General features: G+C 17.7%; 2 protein-coding genes across 3 annotated transcripts; one reads left to right on the forward strand and one right to left on the reverse strand.

The window, feature by feature from the left end:
* Positions 1 to 14: 14 nt before the first annotated feature.
* Positions 15 to 8,995, reverse strand: LOC122503485 (phenoloxidase-activating factor 2-like). Of its 2 annotated transcripts, none has more exons than XM_043614050.1 (6): positions 8,687 to 8,995; positions 5,620 to 5,888; positions 5,298 to 5,521; positions 4,880 to 5,107; positions 766 to 973; positions 15 to 487 (listed from the first exon to the last, which is right to left on the reverse strand). In XM_043614050.1, the coding sequence occupies exons 1-6, from the start codon at positions 8,919 to 8,921 to the stop codon at positions 293 to 295; spliced, it is 1,359 nt and encodes a 452-aa protein (XP_043469985.1). In that variant the 5' UTR covers positions 8,922 to 8,995; the 3' UTR covers positions 15 to 292. The 2 variants fall into 2 exon arrangements, with proteins under 2 accessions (XP_043469985.1, XP_043469986.1); XM_043614051.1 differs by having other exon boundaries at positions 5,620 to 5,956; positions 8,687 to 8,745.
* Positions 8,996 to 12,559: 3,564 nt separating this feature from the next.
* Positions 12,560 to 17,462, forward strand: LOC122503489 (phenoloxidase-activating factor 2-like). The gene is made up of 6 exons (XM_043614056.1): positions 12,560 to 12,665; positions 15,185 to 15,318; positions 15,613 to 15,863; positions 15,981 to 16,205; positions 16,933 to 17,131; positions 17,292 to 17,462. The coding sequence occupies exons 1-6, from the start codon at positions 12,641 to 12,643 to the stop codon at positions 17,445 to 17,447; spliced, it is 990 nt and encodes a 329-aa protein (XP_043469991.1). The 5' UTR covers positions 12,560 to 12,640; the 3' UTR covers positions 17,448 to 17,462.
* Positions 17,463 to 19,572: the final 2,110 nt, after the last annotated feature.

Raw genomic sequence — 19,572 nt, forward strand, 5'->3', positions numbered from 1 at the left:
CAAATTTCGAGAACCTTAAATTAATAATGTACAGGATAATTTTCTTTTTATAAATTTTGCTACAAACATTTTAGGAAATACTTTTATTTATTATTGAATTATTTTTTTTTACTGAACTAAATGGTAATTAATGCTAAACACCAATTTCGTGTGAAAATTTGACTTAAACAATTTTTGCTAAAAATTCTGCTAAACATTGAATTTTGCTTTTTTCTTGCAATTCTAATTAAAAAAAAAAATTAATTAAAATTTTTTTTTTTTTGCAAAAAAGCAATGACAATGAAGAATGCGATCACAATGATCTAATATCATAAATTGAATGCATTTTTGATTCCTTTATTCCTCTTATCCAATTAATATAATTATGAACATTAACGTACACTCCAGGTACATTATTTTCTCCACAACCAATTCCCCATGCAGTTAATCCTACAACATTAAATCGACCATCCTTTGTTTCACAAACAAGAGCACCACCTCCATCACCCTGAAAAATTAAAGACAAAGAAAAAATGTTTTAGTGGAAAAATTAAATTTGCATAAATTTCTACAGTTAATTATAATATTAAATCCACTCTGAAATTTACGAAAAGAAATTAAATTTTTTTCAAATGTCTTTTTAACGATTTCATTTTTTTGACAACCTTAAAAGTTAATATTCAAATTAAAAATATTAATTACAGAAATAAAAAAAATAATGAAATTTTTTTTTTTTTTTTTCAATTTTCTTTATATAAAAAAAATATTTATTAAAAAGTCAATTACCGTGCAACTGTCTTTTCCTTCAACTCCACCAGCGCAGAGAAAACTTTTTTTATTTAATCGATAATTAGAACCAAGTCTTGTCTGCTGTAAACTTGATTCACATAAATCGGAATCGACTGTTGCGAGTTTTACTTTTCTCAAAATAGATTCATATAATGTATGATTTTCTTTACTGAATTTTGATGCTCCCCAACCGGCAGTAGTGCAACTGTGTAAAAATTATTAATTATTAGTATTTAAATTGGAAAACTAATCCACACAATATTATTATATTAATAATCATCTGATCTGAATATATTTGAAAAATATTTCTTAAAAAAAAATATGAAATAATTATTTTACAGAGCAAAAAGTGTCAAATTTTTATTAATTATTAAAATATTGAAAATAATATATAATATAATATAATATAATATAATATAATATAATATAATATAATATAATATAATATAATATAATATAATATAATATAATATAATATAATATAATATAATATAATATAATATAATATAATATAATATAATATAATATAATATAATATAATATAATATAATATAATATAATATAATATAATATATAATAATATATAATAATAATAATAATAATAATAATAATAATATATATATAATAATATATAATATAATATAATATATAATATTATATTTAATTTTTCCACTAAAACATTTTTTTAAATGTTTAATGAATTTAAAATTTTATTTTTAAAATTCAAAATGGAATTTCCAAAATGGAGGACGAGCTATTTTTCAAATTCATTCTCTTTGAAGAATTTTCAAATCAATTTTTGTTTATAATTCAATTTTACGAAATTTCGATTATTCGAAAATTCTTTAATTAAATCTATATTAGAAATATAAAAATATGAAATAATTTCAAAAAGAATTTGAATTAAAATTTTTCCCAAAATTTACTGACTTTTTAATTAAAAGTATGATAAAATTCAGATTTTCTTTCATTTTAATTTTTGATAGGTACCTCTTAAAAATTCAATAATTTCTAAAAATTCATGGCTATAATTCATTTAATATTCAATTATTCGGTATCAAAAATTTTAAATTAAATTAATTTTCAAATAAATTTAAAATTCTTACGAGAATTCAATTATTTTAATACAAAAAATAAATAATTTATTGCGCAATTGAATGTATTTTAATAATAAATTCTCCATAGAGAATTTTATCAACAAATGTTTAAATAATTGTATTCTTTCGTCGAATTTTAATAAAAATTTTTAAGAATAATTACAGTTTTCAAAGAATTGAATTAAAATTTTATTAAAAATAATTTATATTCTGCGATGAGTTTTATTATTTAGTTAAAAAAGTATGAAAAGTTAAAATTTTCAAAATTATAATTTGAAATCTGTTCAAATTTCAAATATTTCAAAAAATTCATGCTATATTGCTTTTAATATTCAAATTATTATGTAAAATTTTAACTGAAATTATTATTTGTAAACAAAATTTTTATTAAAAAATTCTACGCAAATTCAATTATTTAAATAGAAAAATTGAATTGTTGAACAATTGAATGTTTCTTGAAATTGAATTATTTCGACGAATTGTAATAAAATTTTTAAGAATAATTACATTTTTCGAGGATTTCAATTAAAATTGTATAAAAAAGAATTGAAATTTTGCGATGAATTTTATTATTTATGAAAATAATTGAATTCTTAAAAAGAAATTTATTATTTGTTAAAATATTTGAATCCCTGTAACAATTTTCATTATTTATGAAAATAATGGAATTATTTCCAAGAAAAATTTTAATAATATTGAATTTTGAAAATTTTTGAACATAATTGAATTTTTTCGAAGCTTTTTATTATTTTGAAAATAATTGAATTTTCAAAATTCAATTATTTCAAAAATGTTATGCTTCAATTTAATTCAATTATTATCTAAAATTTTAACTAAAATTCATTTTTAAATCAATTTTTATTAGAAAATTTTACGAGAATTCAATTATTTAAATACAAAAATAAATAATCTATAAATAATAATTAAATGTTTGTTAAAATTTAACTCTGTTAAAATTTTTAAATTAAATTTTTAAATAATTGAATTATTTCGACAAATTTTAATAAAATTTTTAAGAATAATTACATTTTTCGACAAATTTGATTAAAAAAAAATTAAAAATTAATTAAAAAAAACTTTTTTTATTAATGAAGATAATTGAATTTCTAAAAAGAATTTTATTATTTATGAAAATAATTGAATTATTGCGAATAAATTTATAAAACATTTGTAAATAATTGAATTCCTGAGAAATTTATATTATTTATGAAAATAATTAAATGTTTGCGTAGAATTTTATTCAATTTTTTTTTAAATAATTGAATTCTTTTGGAAAATTTAATAAAAATAGTACCTAGATTGAATTGATACAAATTTTTGAAAATAATTGCAATGATGAAAATTGTTGAAAATAATTTCAATTATGACAAAAATTTTTTTATAATTTTTGAAAATAATTGAATTTTGGAGAAGAATTTTATTATTTTGAAAATGATTGAATTTTCAAAATTCAATTATTTCAAAAATTTTATGCTACAATGCTATTGAATTATTATCTAAAATTTTAAGTGAAATTAATTTTCAAATTAATTTTTATTAGAAAATTCTACGAGAATTCAATTAATTAAATACAAAAATAAAGAATCTATGAATAACAATTAAATGTTTGTTCAAATATAATTCTTTTAAAATTTAAAAATTTTTAAATAATTGAATTATTTTGACAAATTTTAATAAATTTTTTAAGAATAATTACATATTTTGAGAAATTCGATTAAAATTGTATTAAAATTAATTGAATTCCTAAAAAGAATTTTATTATTTATGAAAATAATTGAATTCCTAAAAAGAATTTTATTATTTATGAAAATCATAATATTGAATCTCTGTAAAAAATTATTAATGAAAATAATTTAATTATTATGAAGAAATTTATAAAAAATTTGTAAATAATTGGATTCCAGTAAAATTTCTATTATTTATGAAAATAATGAAATGTTTGCGTAAAATTTTATTCAATTTTTTTTTTCTAATAATTAAATTCTTTTGGAAAATTTTATTAAAATAGATATTAAAAATCATTGAATTCATGAAAATTCAATTTTTGCAAATAATTGCAATTTTGCCAAGAATTTTGTTATAATTTTTGAAAATAATTGAATTTCGGAGAAGTTTGTTATTTATAATAATAATTGAAGTTTTGACTAGAATTTAAAAAAATTTTTGAACATAATTGAATTTCTCCTAAGAAGTTTATTAACTTTTGAAAATAATTCAATTTCTACAATCATTTCTATTTACTCCAAAATTCAATTTTTTTTTACTTTCTTTTAAACTAAAATTCTTCTATCCACTATTTTTAATAATTAATTAATTATTTAAATATATATTAAAAAATTTCTACTAACTTCAGAAGAATTTGAATTATTAATTATTAAAATTTTTTAAAAGTTATATTCTTTGACATTTTTTTTTTTTTTTTGCTTTTTAAAATTTCTAATTAAATTCATTGAAAGCTTAAATTTTATAAAACCCTTTTGAAGTTCATTTATTTATGAAAATTTTAGATGCAACTCTTTGAAAATTAAATTAATTTTAAAACATTTAAGTAAAAATGATTTTTTTAATAATTTAATATGTAATAATTTTATGATTAGTCGTTCAATAATTAAATTATTTAGAAAGAAATTATTGTCAGGGGCAGAAAAAATTGAGTTATTTTTATTACAAATTCGTCGAAATTTCATATGTAGTTTATGAGGAAAACAAAAGAGATTCCAAAAATTTGGAATTTTTATATATATGTATATATTAAAAAATTTTTATTTTTTTTTCTTCTTTAATAAAAATCTCTGCCTTTTAAATTTTGTTTAGACAAATAAAACTTTCAAAAGTAAGAAATTTCAAATAAACATAATGAATTATTGTCAACCCAATTATTATTGTCCGCCAATTTGAATTTTGAAAATCAGACTCGACTCAATGTGAAATATTTTTTAAATTTTCAAAAAATATTTTTTTTTTGTGCTATACACTTAGAAATATAAAAAAATTTATTAATTAAATGCACTTACGCAGTGTTTGCAGGAGCAGCTGCTTTAGGAAGACATGCAGAGTTTATATTATTATAATTTTGAAATATTATCGGTTTTTCGATATTTATAATAGCTATATCGTTTTCAACAGTTTCAATATCAAATTTCTCGTGAATGTAAGTAAATATTGGTCGTACAACAATATGTCGTTCCATAGCATCATTTCTATTGTATTTACCCATTCTTACTAGGTACTGATTATTGTCCCTAAAATAAATAAATAAATAAAAAAACTTTTTAAAATTTCACTTTATAATTTACTAAATTAAATAGTTTAGAATTTCATCTTATTAATTTAAATTTATAGATGTAGATATTCTACAAAAAAAAAAAAAAAAAAAAAAAAAAAAAAAAAAAAAAAAATAGCTTTCATAACTTTATTAATTTTATAACTTACAAATTATATATTTTATGAGCCACTGTGAGTATAGATGTTTGATTAATAATGACACCTGCTCCAATCATGTTACTCTCAAGATCTATAATTTCTGCATGCCAAGGATATTCACCATAATATGCTTGATTATTAGGTCTTGGTTTTGAATTTTGAATAATTCTTAATCCACACGTTTCTTCATAACAACAACGTTTTAGCCCTTCTGTACACAATGGTTTTATCATCTAAAACAATTAATAAAAAAAATTCAATAATCTTTTAAACACCATGTATCTTTAGGAACTTTAGAAAAAAAAAAAAAAAAAATTCGAATACAACTTACATTATTAACAATTCGCATGGCAATTCCGGCTCTTTCTACAATATCATTTACTTCAATACCGTCACAATGTGATTGGCTCGGTATGCATGTACAATATGGTGATTGATGATCAGTAGATATTGAATTTTTAGTTGTTACTTCGTGAGTAGGTTTTTTATCAACAGTATCTTCTTCTTCACTAATTTCTTCATTACCAGTAGGCATTTCTTCATCATCTGCTACATCACCAGAATTGTCTACTTCGTTATCTTCTTCATCATTATCAGCATCTATTAGCAATAGAATAATTTTTCTATTATTTATCTAATAAATAATAGAAATTCAGGGTATATTTACACTGAAAAAAAAAATCATAACAAAATTTTTGGAAAAATTGCAATTATTTTCGAGAATTTTCATCAATTCAATGATTTTTAATATCTATTTTATTTTATTTTATTTTATTTATTTTATTTTATTTTATTTTATTTTATTTTATTTTATTTTATTTTATTTTATTTATTTTATTTATTTTATTTTATTTTATTTTATTTTATTTTATTTTATTTATTTTATTTTATTTTATTTTATTATTTATTTTATTTTATTTTATTTTATTTTATTTTATTTTATTTTATTTTATTTTATTTTATTTTATTTTATTTTATTTTATTTTATTTATTTTATTTTATTTTATTTTATTTTATTTATTTTATTTTATTTTATTTTATTTTATTTTATTTTATTTTATTTTATTTTATTTTATTTTATTTTATTTTATTTTATTTTATTTTATTTTATTTTATTTATTTTATTTTATTTTATTTTATTTTATTTTATTTTATTTTATTTTATTTTATTTTATTTTATTTTATTTATTTTATTTTATTTTATTTTATTTTATTTTATTTTATTTTATTTATTTTATTTTATTTTATTTTATTTATTTATTTTATTTTATTTTATTTTATTTTATTTATTTTATTTTATTTTATTTTATTTTATTTTATTTTATTTTATTTATTTTATTTTATTTATTTATTTTATTTTATTTTATTTTATTTTATTTTATTTTATTTTATTTTATTTTATTTTATTTTATTTTATTTTATTTATTTTATTTTATTTTATTTTATTTTATTTTATTTTATTTTATTTTATTTTATTTTATTTATTTATTTTATTTTATTTTATTTTATTTATTTATTTATTTTATTTTATTTTATTTTATTTTATTTTATTTTATTTTATTTTATTTATTTATTTTATTTTATTTTATTTTATTTTATTTTATTTTATTTATTTTTAAAAATAATATTTTTCTATTTTAACAAAATTTTTAAAAAAATTGACTAAAATTTTACGCGCAAACATTTAATTATATTAATAAATAATAGAAATTTCACTGGAATTCAATTATTTAGAAATTTTTTTTTATAAATTTCTTCACAATAATTAAATTATTTTCATTAATAATTTTTTTTTACAGAGATTCAATTATTATTTTCATAAATAATAAAATTCTTCTTAGGAATTCAATTATTTTCATAAATAATCCAATTTTTTATTTTAGGAATTCAATTAATTTTAATACAATTTTAATCGATTTTCTCGAAAAATGTAATTATTTCTTAAAAATTTTATCAAAATTTGTCAAAATAATTCAATTATTTGAGAATTTAATTTAAAAATTTTTAAAATTTTAACAGGAGTTAAATTTTAACAAACATTTAATTATTATTTATAGATAATTTTTTTTATTTAAATAATTGAATTCCCGTAGAATTTTCTAATAAATATTGATTTAAAAATGAATTTAAGTTAAAATTTTAGATAATATAATTTTAATACAATATTATTGGCAAAATTTCAATTATTATTATAAATAATAACATTTTTCTTCGAAATTCAATTATTTTTAAAAATAATAATACAATTTTTCGCAAAATTGTAATTTTTTTTCAAAAACTTTCATCATTTCAATAATTTTCAATATCTCTAAAATTTTAATAAAATTTTCCAAAAGAATTCAATTATTTACAAATTTTTTATGTATAAATTTCTTCACAATAATTAAATTATTTTCATTAATAATTGTTTTTACAGTGATTCAATTATTATTTTTATAAATAATAAAAATTCTTTTTAGAAATTCAATTATTTTCATAAATAATAAAATTCTTTTTAGAAATTCAATTCAAATTGAATTCAATTTGAATTGAATTTCTAAAATGAATTTGAAAATTCTCAAAGAATTTTTTCAAAAATTATTAAAAATAATGGATTTATAGAAGGATTTTAGTTAAAAACATGTTTAAAAATTGAATTTAGGAGAAGTTACAAAAATTATTGCAAAAATTCAATCATTTTCAAAAGTAATAAAATTCTTCGCAGAACTTCAATTATGTTCAAAAATTTTTTAATTTTTCTTTGGGATTTAATTATTTTTAATGCAATCTCAATAATATTAAATAATCTAATTTTTAATTATAATTATTAACAGGCACGATTATTTTAAAAAGTTGAAGAACATTGTTTGTTTAATTTAATTATTTTCAAAGTTTTCAATTAAAAGTATTTTAAAAAAACTAATTCTGAGAGGAATTTAATAATTTTTTTTTTAATTTTAATAAAATTTAATAATTAAATGTTTAATTTCAATTATTGAAAATATAATTAATTGCATAAAGAAAGTAATTAAGAAAATAACAATAAATAACTAATAAATAAACAAAATTTTATTTACTAATATTAACATGAAATAAATAACAATATTAAGAACTAAATAAAAACAAATAAATTATTTAAATAAATAAATAGTAATTAATAAACAAATTAATAACTAAAAAAATTAATAATAAATAAATGTTAATAAATAATAATAATGACTAAATAAATAAATATTAAAAACTAAAAATAAGCAAATAATAAGTAAAAAACTGATTTTAGTTTTGCATATTTAAACAGAAATTAATTAATTAATAAAATAAGAATAAAATATAAATATAATAATAAAAATTAATAAAATACAGAAATAAATATAAAATTTTTAGAAACCATAAAATAATAAATAAAAAGTGTACGATACCTTCTTCTTCTGGTTTATTAATTATTGGTCGATTATCTTCAACTGTCATTTCATTTTCCATTTTCTCCGGTTTCGGTTTACTTGGATTTACTATATTTGGTCTGTTAATTGCATGATTATTACCAAGTAAATGTTTCTTAAATCGATGATAATTATTTAAACCACGAAATATATCCGTCAGGCAAAATACTCCACACACAAAATAAAGCATAAATAAAAATACTAATTTATTCATATTTTCAAATATTTCTAATAAATCTGGTTAGAAATTTTTTTTTTTCCTTTTTCCTAATATTACACACTCAACGTTCAAATGCCTTCTAACGTTCGATATTAAATTCGACTAACATTTATACTTTGATCCTCATATTGAATTTATTTTTTTAATTTCTTCTTTTTCAATTTCATTCCTTTTACAAAAAAATAGAAATGAAAAAGAAAATTTGAGGAAATGAAAAATTATATTAAATTTAAAAATCGGTGTAAATATAAATTTAATATAGAATTTGAAAGAGATCGAATTACATTTAATTTAAGTTTTATAATGGTTAAAATTGAGGATATGTAACAGTTACTTAACCCATGAACTATAGGCTCGACCTAAATTTATTCTCTTTATATCGTTATATATAGTTCGTTTAAAAATTACCTAAAAAAAAAAAAAAAAAAAAAAAGATTTTTTTTGTCACCTTTGTGATAGAAATATAATTGAAAATTTTGGAGGCGTATCACTTTCAAATGTTTTGCTTCCTATTGAAAACTTTTATATTATTTGTAAACATATATCCCTATTAGTTAATAAATATTTTTGAATTTAATCGTTACACGCTTTTTTTTGGAACGTCGCAATTTTTTCAGTTAAATTTTAGATCTTATCAGGAGTAGTTGGTTTAATTTATTGTAATTATTTTTTCATAGTTTTTCGTTTAATTAATTTGAAGAATGTGATTATTATAGTTAAGTATGAAATTAAATTTTTTGAAAAAAGTATAAAATTTAATTTTTAATTCGATTGTGTAGAAGAAAATTCTGAATTTTTGTGTCTTTTTTTGTTTTGTTTTATTTTTTAATGAATTTAATTTGTAATTTTAAAGAAATTGAATTTTTGAAAAATTTTAAAAATTCAAAATCTTCTAAAATTATTTAAATTTGTCAATATTTGTCAATTATTTAAAAAAAATTTTATTAAAATTGTACGCAAACATTTAATTATTTTCATAAATAATAAAAATTTCACTGAAATTCAATTATTTACAAATTTTTTATAAATTTTTTCATAATAATTCAATTATTTTCATAATAAATTTTTTTACAAAATTCAATTATTATTTAATTTTATAAATTAAAACTCTTTTTAGAAATTCAATTATTTTATCATAAATAATAACATTCTTTTTAAAAATTCAATTATTTTCATAAATAATAAAATTTTATTTAGAAATTCAATTATTTTCATAAATAATAAAATTCTTTTTAGGAATTCAATTAATTTCAATATAATTTCAATCGAATTTCTCAAAAAATTTAATTATTCTTAAAAAATTTATTAAAATCTGTCAAAATTATTCAATTATTGCAAAATTTAAAAATTTTAACAGAGTTAAATTTTAACAAACATTTAATTATTATTTATAGATTATTTATTTTTGTATTTAAATAATTGAATTCTCATAGAATTTTCTAATAAAAATTTATTAAAAAATGAATTTTATTTAAAATTTTAGATAATAATTAATTGAATAGCATTGTAGCATAAAATTTTTGAAGTAATTGAATTTTAAAAATTCAATTATTTTCCAAATAATAAAATGCTTCGAAATAATTCAATTACGTTCAAAAATATTTTAAATTCTAGTCAAAACTTTAATTATTATTATAAATAATAAAATTCTTATCATAAAAATTTAATTATTTTCAAAACTTATAAGAAAATTCTTGGTAAAATTGCAATTACATTGTCAACAATTTTCATCAATTCAATAATTTTCAATATCTACTATTTTAATAAAATTTTCCAAAAGAATTCAATTATTTAAAAAAAAATTAAATAAAATTCTACGCAAACATTTAATTATTTTCATAAATAATATAAATTTCACAGGAATTTAATTATTTACAAATGTTTTATAAATTTATTCGCAATAATTCAATTATTTTCAGAAATAATAAAATTCTTTTTAGAAATTCCATTATTTTCATAAATAATAAAATTCTTTTTAGGAATTACATTAATTTTAATACAATTTTAATCGAATTTCTCGAAAAATGTAATTATTCTTAAAAATTTTATTAAAATTCGTCGAAATAATTCAATTATTTAAAAATTTAATTTACAAATTTAAAAATTTTAACAAATATTTAATTATTATTCATAGATTATTTATTTTTGTATTTAAATAATTTAATTCTCGTAGAATTTTCTAATAAAAAATGATTTAAAAATGATTTTTAATTAAAATTTTAGATAATTATTGAATATAATTGTAGCAATAACATTTTTTAAATAATTGAATTTTGAAAATTCAATTATTTTCAAAATAATAAAAAGCTTCAAAAAAATTCAATTATGTTCAAAAATTTTTTAAAATTCTTATTAAAATTTCAATTATCTTTATAAATAACAAAATTTTTCTTTGAAATTCGATTATTTTGAAAAATGTTAATAAAATTCTTGGTGAAATTTAAATTATTTTCAAAAAATTTTATGAAAATTGTGTTTGGAAATAATTAAATTCCTGTAAAAATTGAATTATTTATGAAAATAATTGAATCTCGATGAAAAATTGTATTATTTATGTAAATAATTTAATGTTTGCTTTAAATTTTAACAACACTTGTTTTAAATAATTGAAGTCTTTTGAAAAATTTTATTATAAAATAGTAGATATTGAAAATGATTGAATTTGAGGAAAATTTTTGAAAATAATTTAAAATTTTGTCTATGAATTTTATTAAAATTTTTGAAAATAATTGAATTTTGGAGGAAAATTTTATTATTTTTAAAGATAATTGAATAATTTTGACGTGTCATTTTTAAAAGTTTTTGAACATAATTGAATATCTGGAAATATGGAAATGATGTAAATTATTTCCTTATAGAAATTGAAAATTTTTTACATACAAAAATTTTAAGAGACTGGAATATGTAATTTTTTTTCTCAAAATAAAAGAATAAGTTTGTGAACAATATTGTCCGAACATTGTTGCGTGTAATTATATTGTTCACTTTTTTAAAGAATGTAAATTAACTATTTAAACACATGTAAGCTTATAAACCTTTTGAGAGGTTTTTTTATGCTTTAAATAAAAATAAAAAAAAATAAATAAAATAAAAATTATGCATTTTTCTCGTAATATTTTCATATATGTAACATGTGAATAAATTAATAAATTGAAAAAAATTATTTTTAATATTATTTTTAAAAAATATCAATTAAAAAGAAAAAATTTTTAATTTTAATATTTCGTTGACGGTTACGCAACTATATATAATTGCAGGGACATCCTCTATTTTAGTGAAAAAAAATTAGACCGTGCACCGAATTTTAGTGACGATATTTTATACATTTATGATATGGGTGAATCCTCTTTTTTTCTATTATATTATTTTTACTTTCATTCTTTTCATTTCTATTATTTTTGTTTCAGATAAATAAAAGACGTTAATAAGGAAGGAAAAGGGTAAGCTATTGTTTTTTAATTTTGCAGAATAGAGCAATGATATTTTAACGCATATAAATAGAAAATTATTTTGACTTTAGAGTTTAGAAGAATATTTACATTCGAACAGTAAAAATCACATTTTAAAAACATTTTTTTCATTAAAAGTTGTAAATTTTATTATTAAAAAAAAAAATGAAGAAAATAATATTTTTAGTTTTAGTATATTTTGTGTGTGAAATTTTCTGTAAGAAAAAAGTATTTTTAAAGACGAAGAATAGTGGAGCTTTTGCCATGTCACAAGCTTTTGCATCTTCAGGTACAATTTATTAATTTACTATTAAAAAAAAAATCCAATTGTGAAACAATATTTTATCTTAATATTTCAAAATAGAGTAGAACGGGGTGAAATAGCCACATTTTTACATTTGATGCTATAAAATCTAAATTTAAAATTTTTTCTTAAATTCAATTTTTATTATTTTATTCTATTTATTATTATTATTTTTATACTTTTCTTATTTTTCTCTCATTATTGATCCTATTTATTATTTTTTACTGTTAAAACTTTGTCTTATTTTTTAATTTCAGAATTCAATTAATTCAATCAATTCTAATACAATTTTAATCGAATTTCTCAAAAAATGTAATTATCCTTACAAATTTAATTATTTGTCGAAATAATTCAATTATTTAAAAATTTAATTAAAATTTAATTAAAAAATTCAAAAAATTGTTGATAAAGTTCTTTATAAGAATTCAATTTTAAAAATCATTCAATTATTTATTTATGTATGTATTTAAATAATAGAATTCTCGTAGAATTTTCTAATAAAAATTGATTTAAAAATCAAAAAATTTTTGAAATAATTGAATTTTGAAAATTCAATTATTTTCAAAATAATAAACAGCTTCGAAGAAATTCAATTATGTTGAAAATTTTTTTTAAAATTTTCCTTAAAATTTCAATTATTTTTATAAATAATAAAATTCTTCGCAAAAATTCAATTATGTTCAAAAATTTTAATAAAATTCTTGCCAAATTTCAATTATTTTAAAAATTTTAATAAAATTCTTAAAAAAATTTCAATTATTTAAAAAATTTTCGTCAATTCAATGATTTTTAATATTATTTACTATTTTAATAAAATTTTTCAAAAGAATTCATTATTTAAAAACGTTTTTTTAAATTCTACTCAAACATTCATTAATTATTGTCATAAATAATAAAAATTTTCCAAAAGAAATAAATTATTTAGAAAAAAATTGAATAAAATTGTTCGCAAACATTTAATTATTTTCATAAATAATAGAAATTTCAGAGGAATTCAATTATTTATAAATTTTTTTATAAATTTCTCCATAAATAATTCAATTATTTACACATTTTTTTATAAATTTATTCATAATAATTGAATTATTTACAAATTTTTTATAAATTTCTTCATAATAATTCAATTATTATTTTCATAAATAATAAAATTTTTTTTAGGAATTTAATTATTTTCATAAATAATAAAATTCTTTTTAGAAGTTTAATTATTTTCATAAATAATAAAATTCTTTTTAGAAGTTCAATTATTTTCATAAATAATAAAATTCTTTTTAGAAATTCAATTATTTTTAATACAATTTTAATCGAATTTCTCAAAAAATGTAATTATTCTTAAAAAATTTATTTAAATTTGTCAAAATTATTCAATTATTTAAAAATTTAAAAATGTTAACAGAGTTAAATTTTATCAAACATTTAATTATTATACATAGATTATTTATTTTTGTATTTAAATAATTGAATTCTCGTAGAATTTTCTATTAAAAATTGATTTAAAAATGAATTTCAGTTAAAATTTTAGATAATAATTGAATAGCATTGTAGCATAAAATTTTTGAAATAATTGAATTTTGAAAATTCAATTATTTTCAAAATAATGAAATACTTAGAAGAAATTCAATTATGTTCAAAATTTTTTTAAAAATTCTCATTAAAATTTCATTTATTTTTATAAATAATAAAATTCTTCTTTGAAATTCGATTAATTTTGAAAAATTTTAATAAAATTCTTGGCAAAATATCAATTTCTTTTTTTTTAAATTTTCTTCAATTCAATGATTTTCAATACGTACTATTGAAATAAAATTTCCCAAATTAAGTCAATTATCTAGTTAAAAGTAGTTTTTAAAAACGTCTACGCAAACATTTAATTATTTGGATAAATAATAACAAATTTCAAAAGAATTGAATTATTTAAATTTTTCCTCGCAATAATTCAATTATTTAAGATAGTATTTTTACATTATATTATTATATTATATTTTTTAATATAATTCCATTATTTTCATAAATAATAAAAATTGTTACAGGGATTTAAATATTTTAAAAAATAATAAATTTCTTTTTAAGAATTCAATTATTTTTATAATTCGCAGAATTTCAATTATTTTTAATACAATATTTTAACCGTACAAAAAATGTAATTATATTCTTAAAAATTGTATTAAAATTCGTCGAAAGAATTCAATTATTTAAAAATTTGTTGATAAAATTCTTTATGAGAATTGAATTTTGAAACATTTAATTATTCAATAAATTATTTTTTTTTGTATTTAAATAATTGAATTGAATTTTGAAATTAATTTTTTTTTTAAATTAAATTTATTGATATTTTCAAATAATTTTATTAAAGAAATTCGTAAATAAATGTATTAAAAGAACTTAATTTTCTAAGTAAAATTTTTTCCCGAATTAAAAGTATTAAAAAAATTTCAATTTTATTTTCAAGTAAAATTCATAATTGACAAATAGGATTTATTGTAATATAGAAAATATTCTTTTAGATCAAAAGAAAGTTCCTCCTATAAAAGGAAAACTTGATTGTCGTTGTATATCAGTAAATGAAAAATGCGATGGCTTCATTTTCGAAAAGTATCATACTCTTCCATTTAGCATTGATATACGAATCGTAAATTTGGTAAGCAAATTAAAACAAAATAAAACTTTTTTTTAAAAAAAAGTAAATTAAAATACAAAAAAATTAAATAAATTTAAATTTAAATTTAGAAATTAAATTTAAATTTAGAAATTAAATTTAAATTAAGAAATTAAATTTAAATTAAGAAATTAAATTTAAATTTAGAAATTAAATTTAAATTTAGAAATTAAATTTAAATTTAGAAATTAAATTTAAATTTAGAAATTAAATTTAAATTTAGAAATTAAATTTAAATTTAGAAATGAAGCTCAAAAATTTCCACCTTCTCAATAGGGTATGTCGCCAGTTGTTTGTTCAATGGGAGAAGTGAATTGTTGCAAGAATAATTTATCACCTCCTTCTTCTTCTTCAAAAAAATGCGGTGAAAGAAAAATTGTCTCCAACGGCCAAAAAGTAGATCAGGCTGCTTACGGTGCATATCCCTGGCATGCTGAAATCCTAAATTCTGACAATAAATATCTTGGTGGAGGGGTGATTATAGATGATACTCATCTTATCACTGCAGCACATATAGTTGCCAATCTGTAGGTATTATTTATTTCATTTTTTTAAATTACAATTTACTTGAAGTATATAAAATTAAAAATTATTAAATTCTACAATTGGAATTCAGAATGTTTGCACTTCTTTTTCTATTGCAGAAAAAATAATTATAAGATAAGACTTGGTAAGTATAATAGAGCAAGTCAATCGGAACAATTCCTGGAAGTAAAACCAGTGTCAACGAAAGTTCATGAGGATTTTAATTCAATAAATCTTCTTAATGACATTGCCATCATTAGGATTAATCAGAAAATTTTATTTGATAACTTTGTTAATATTAATGCTGCTTGTCTACCAACTGGAATTCCTCCTGCTGGCACCGTGTATGTTTATTTTCGTTTTAATAATTATTATACATCACCACGTACCGCACAATGTTTTTTTAGGAAGTTTTGTAACTTTTGCGAAACGTGCGAAAGAGTTTTTTTTTTTTAATGACTTCTACTTTAGACTATAAAAGTGGCTATCAGAAACTTTTAAGACACCTTGATTTCCAAAACCATGGTAAAGGGTTTATATAAAATTAAAAAACGACTAAAGCATATAGTTGCTGAAAAATGTTGTGCTATGTGGAAAATAATTAAATGCTTCTACGCCTTTTTTATGAAGGCAAATAAAATTGTATTTTTGTCCTACCTGCACGAAAAGTATGTCATTTCGGGCACTTAAAGTGGGCGCAAAGTAACTTATTCTCGCCCGGGGCCAGGGAAGCGGTCGCAAAAGTTCTTTTACGCCCGCTGACGTCACACAAGCGGGCGCAAAAGTACTTTTGCGCCCGCTTCATCTAGCCCGAGCGGGCGCAAAAGTACTTTTACGCCCGCTTCGCTCGTGCCCTCGATGCCATACTTTTCATGCAGTTAGGACAAAAAATTATGTTCGCAACATGGGCGCAAAGGAGATTACGACTTTGGCGAGATTTCGGGACCTCAGGGACACTTTCGCACCCTCGGCTTCGCCTCGGGCGCGAAAATGTCCCCTCGGTGCCTTCATCTCGCCATCGCCGCAATCACCTATTTTGCGCCCTTGATACGATAATAACTATTTGCATAGATGCTGGAGTGCTGGATGGGGCAAGAATAATTTCACAAGCAATAGATATGAAAGTATTTTGAAAGCCGTTGATCTTCCAATAGTCGATCCCAAGACTTGTGAGATGCAATTTCGAAAGACAAGACTTGGTGCAGATTTTAATTTAGATTGGAAAAGTTTTATTTGTGCTGGTGGTGAACTGGGAAAAGACAGTTGCACGGTAAGTACAAGAGGATTATAGGAGAAAAATATTTGGAATTCAATCCCAATCCTCACAGATTTTATTTATCCGTAGACTGTATCCTGTATCACAATGACTTTTTATCTTTTATATAATTAATTTAGACTAACGGAATATAATTTTTTTTTTCAAATTTTAGGGTGATGGAGGAGGTGCACTGATATGCCAACCATTAGATGGTCGATTCGAAGTTGTAGGTTTGACTGCCTGGGGAATTGGTTGCGGCCAAAAAGATGTTCCCGCAGCTTATGTACATGTTTACAATTATCTTGATTGGATAAATAAAAATATGTGATTAATGTATAGGACATTTAATATGGAATTTGTAATAAATACTCAATAAAATTTTGCTGATTTCGTCAAAAAGTAATTATTATATATCCCTGACAAATTATTATTTAATTAATTAATTAACTATATTAATTTGAATGTTCTTTCATTCTTTCATTCATTCACTTTTTCTGTCCCTCACACTCTGAAGTTGTCTTCTATTTATATTTTTGTTACTTATTAAGTACAAAATTAATTATTACTGTTCATATTTTCTAAAATTTTAATAAATCCTTCGAAAAAATTCAATTATTTTTATAAATAGTAAAATTCCTCACAATTTAAAAATATTTCTATAAAATTCTTCATAACAATTTAATTATTTCTTATAAATTTTTAAAAATTCTCACGAAACATTTTAATTATTTTTTATAAATTTAGTAAAATCTTTCTAAACAATATTCAATTATTTTTTTCAATATATAGTAAAATCTTTACAAAAATCCAATGATTTTTAAAACAATTTTAATTAAATTCCTCGGATGAATTCAAATATTTTTAAATATTTCCATAAATTTCAATTATGTCCAAAAATTTTAATAAATTCTTTGAAACAATTTTTATAAATATTAGTAAAATTCTCCGCAAGAATTCAATTATTTTCAATTCACTTTTAATAAAATTCTTCTTCATAAAATTCAAATGCTTTCAAAATTTTCAATTAAAATTATTTAAAGAAACTCCATTAGTTTAAAAACAAAAAAATCAAAGAAATTCTTCAAAAGAATTTAATTAGGATTTTAAAAAATTTTAATAAAATTCTTTGTGAGAATTCAGTTATTTTCCTAAATAATAAAATTTTTTTGAAGGAATTCTATTATCATCAAATTTTTTGATAAAATTCTTTGCAACAATTCGATGATTTTCAATATATTAATTTTAAAATTGAAAATATTTGAAAAGAAAAATTATAAAAAAGTTAATAATAATGCAATTTATTTTGTATTATTTTCATTTATGAATCACAATTTTTTTAACAAAATTATTATTTTAGAGAAAGAAGAAAAATATTTGCGAAATTCCTATTTTTTTTAATCTTATTTTTGAAACAGGATTTTCCAGGATATTCATATTTTATAATAATTAAAGATGACCAAGTAATAAAATCATTATCTTATATTCTTATAAGAATATTGTTACTGTAACTTCATCAAAATTATTTTCATCATTTTAATTAAATTATTATTTTCTAAAATTTTAAATTATTTTTTATGAAAATAATAATTGAATTCCTTAAAAAATTTTATTATTTATGAAAATAATTGAATTCCTTGTGAAATTTTAATTATTTTATGAATTATAATTAAATGTTTGCGCAGAATTTCAATAAAATTTTTTTATAATTGAATTCTTTTGAAAAATTTTAGTAGATATTATAAAAATCATATTGAATTGAAGAAAATTTTTGAAAATAATTAAAATTTTTGCCGAGAATTTTTTTAAAAATTTTTTAAAATAATTGAATTGATTCGAAGAATTTTATCAAACTTTTTTAAAATAATTGAATTTTTGCAACGAATTTTATTAAAATTTTCAAAAATAATTGAATTCTTAATAAAGAACTTTTATTAATTTTTTTGTTAAATAATTGAATTATTGCGAAAAAATTTATAAAACATTTGCAAATGATTGAATTCTTGCAAAGAATTTTATCAAAAAATTTGATACTAATTGAATTTCTTGGAAGAATTTTATTGTTCATGAAAATAATTGAATTTAGGAAGAATTTTATTAAAATTTTACATAATCTTAATTAAATTCTTTTGAAGAATTTCTTTGAGTTTCTTTAAAATAATGGACTTTCTTTAATAATTTTAATTACAAGTTTTCAAAGTAATTGAATTCTATATGAATAATTTCTTTCAAGTTTTTATAATAATCCTCTTTTTTTATAATTGTAATTAAGCATTTAATTCTTGAATTTTATTTAAAAATTTTGGAAAATAATTGAATTTTTTTGAAAAATTTCTTTAATTTATTGAATTATACAATCGAATTTTTTAATAATTGTATTGAAAATAATTGAATACCTGTGAAGAATTTTATTATTTATGAAAAATACTTTAATTCTTGCGATGAATTTTAATAAT

Source organism: Leptopilina heterotoma, unplaced genomic scaffold (assembly GCF_015476425.1).
Source record: "Leptopilina heterotoma isolate Lh14 unplaced genomic scaffold, ASM1547642v1 Lhet_263, whole genome shotgun sequence".
NCBI lineage: Eukaryota > Metazoa > Arthropoda > Insecta > Hymenoptera > Figitidae > Leptopilina > Leptopilina heterotoma.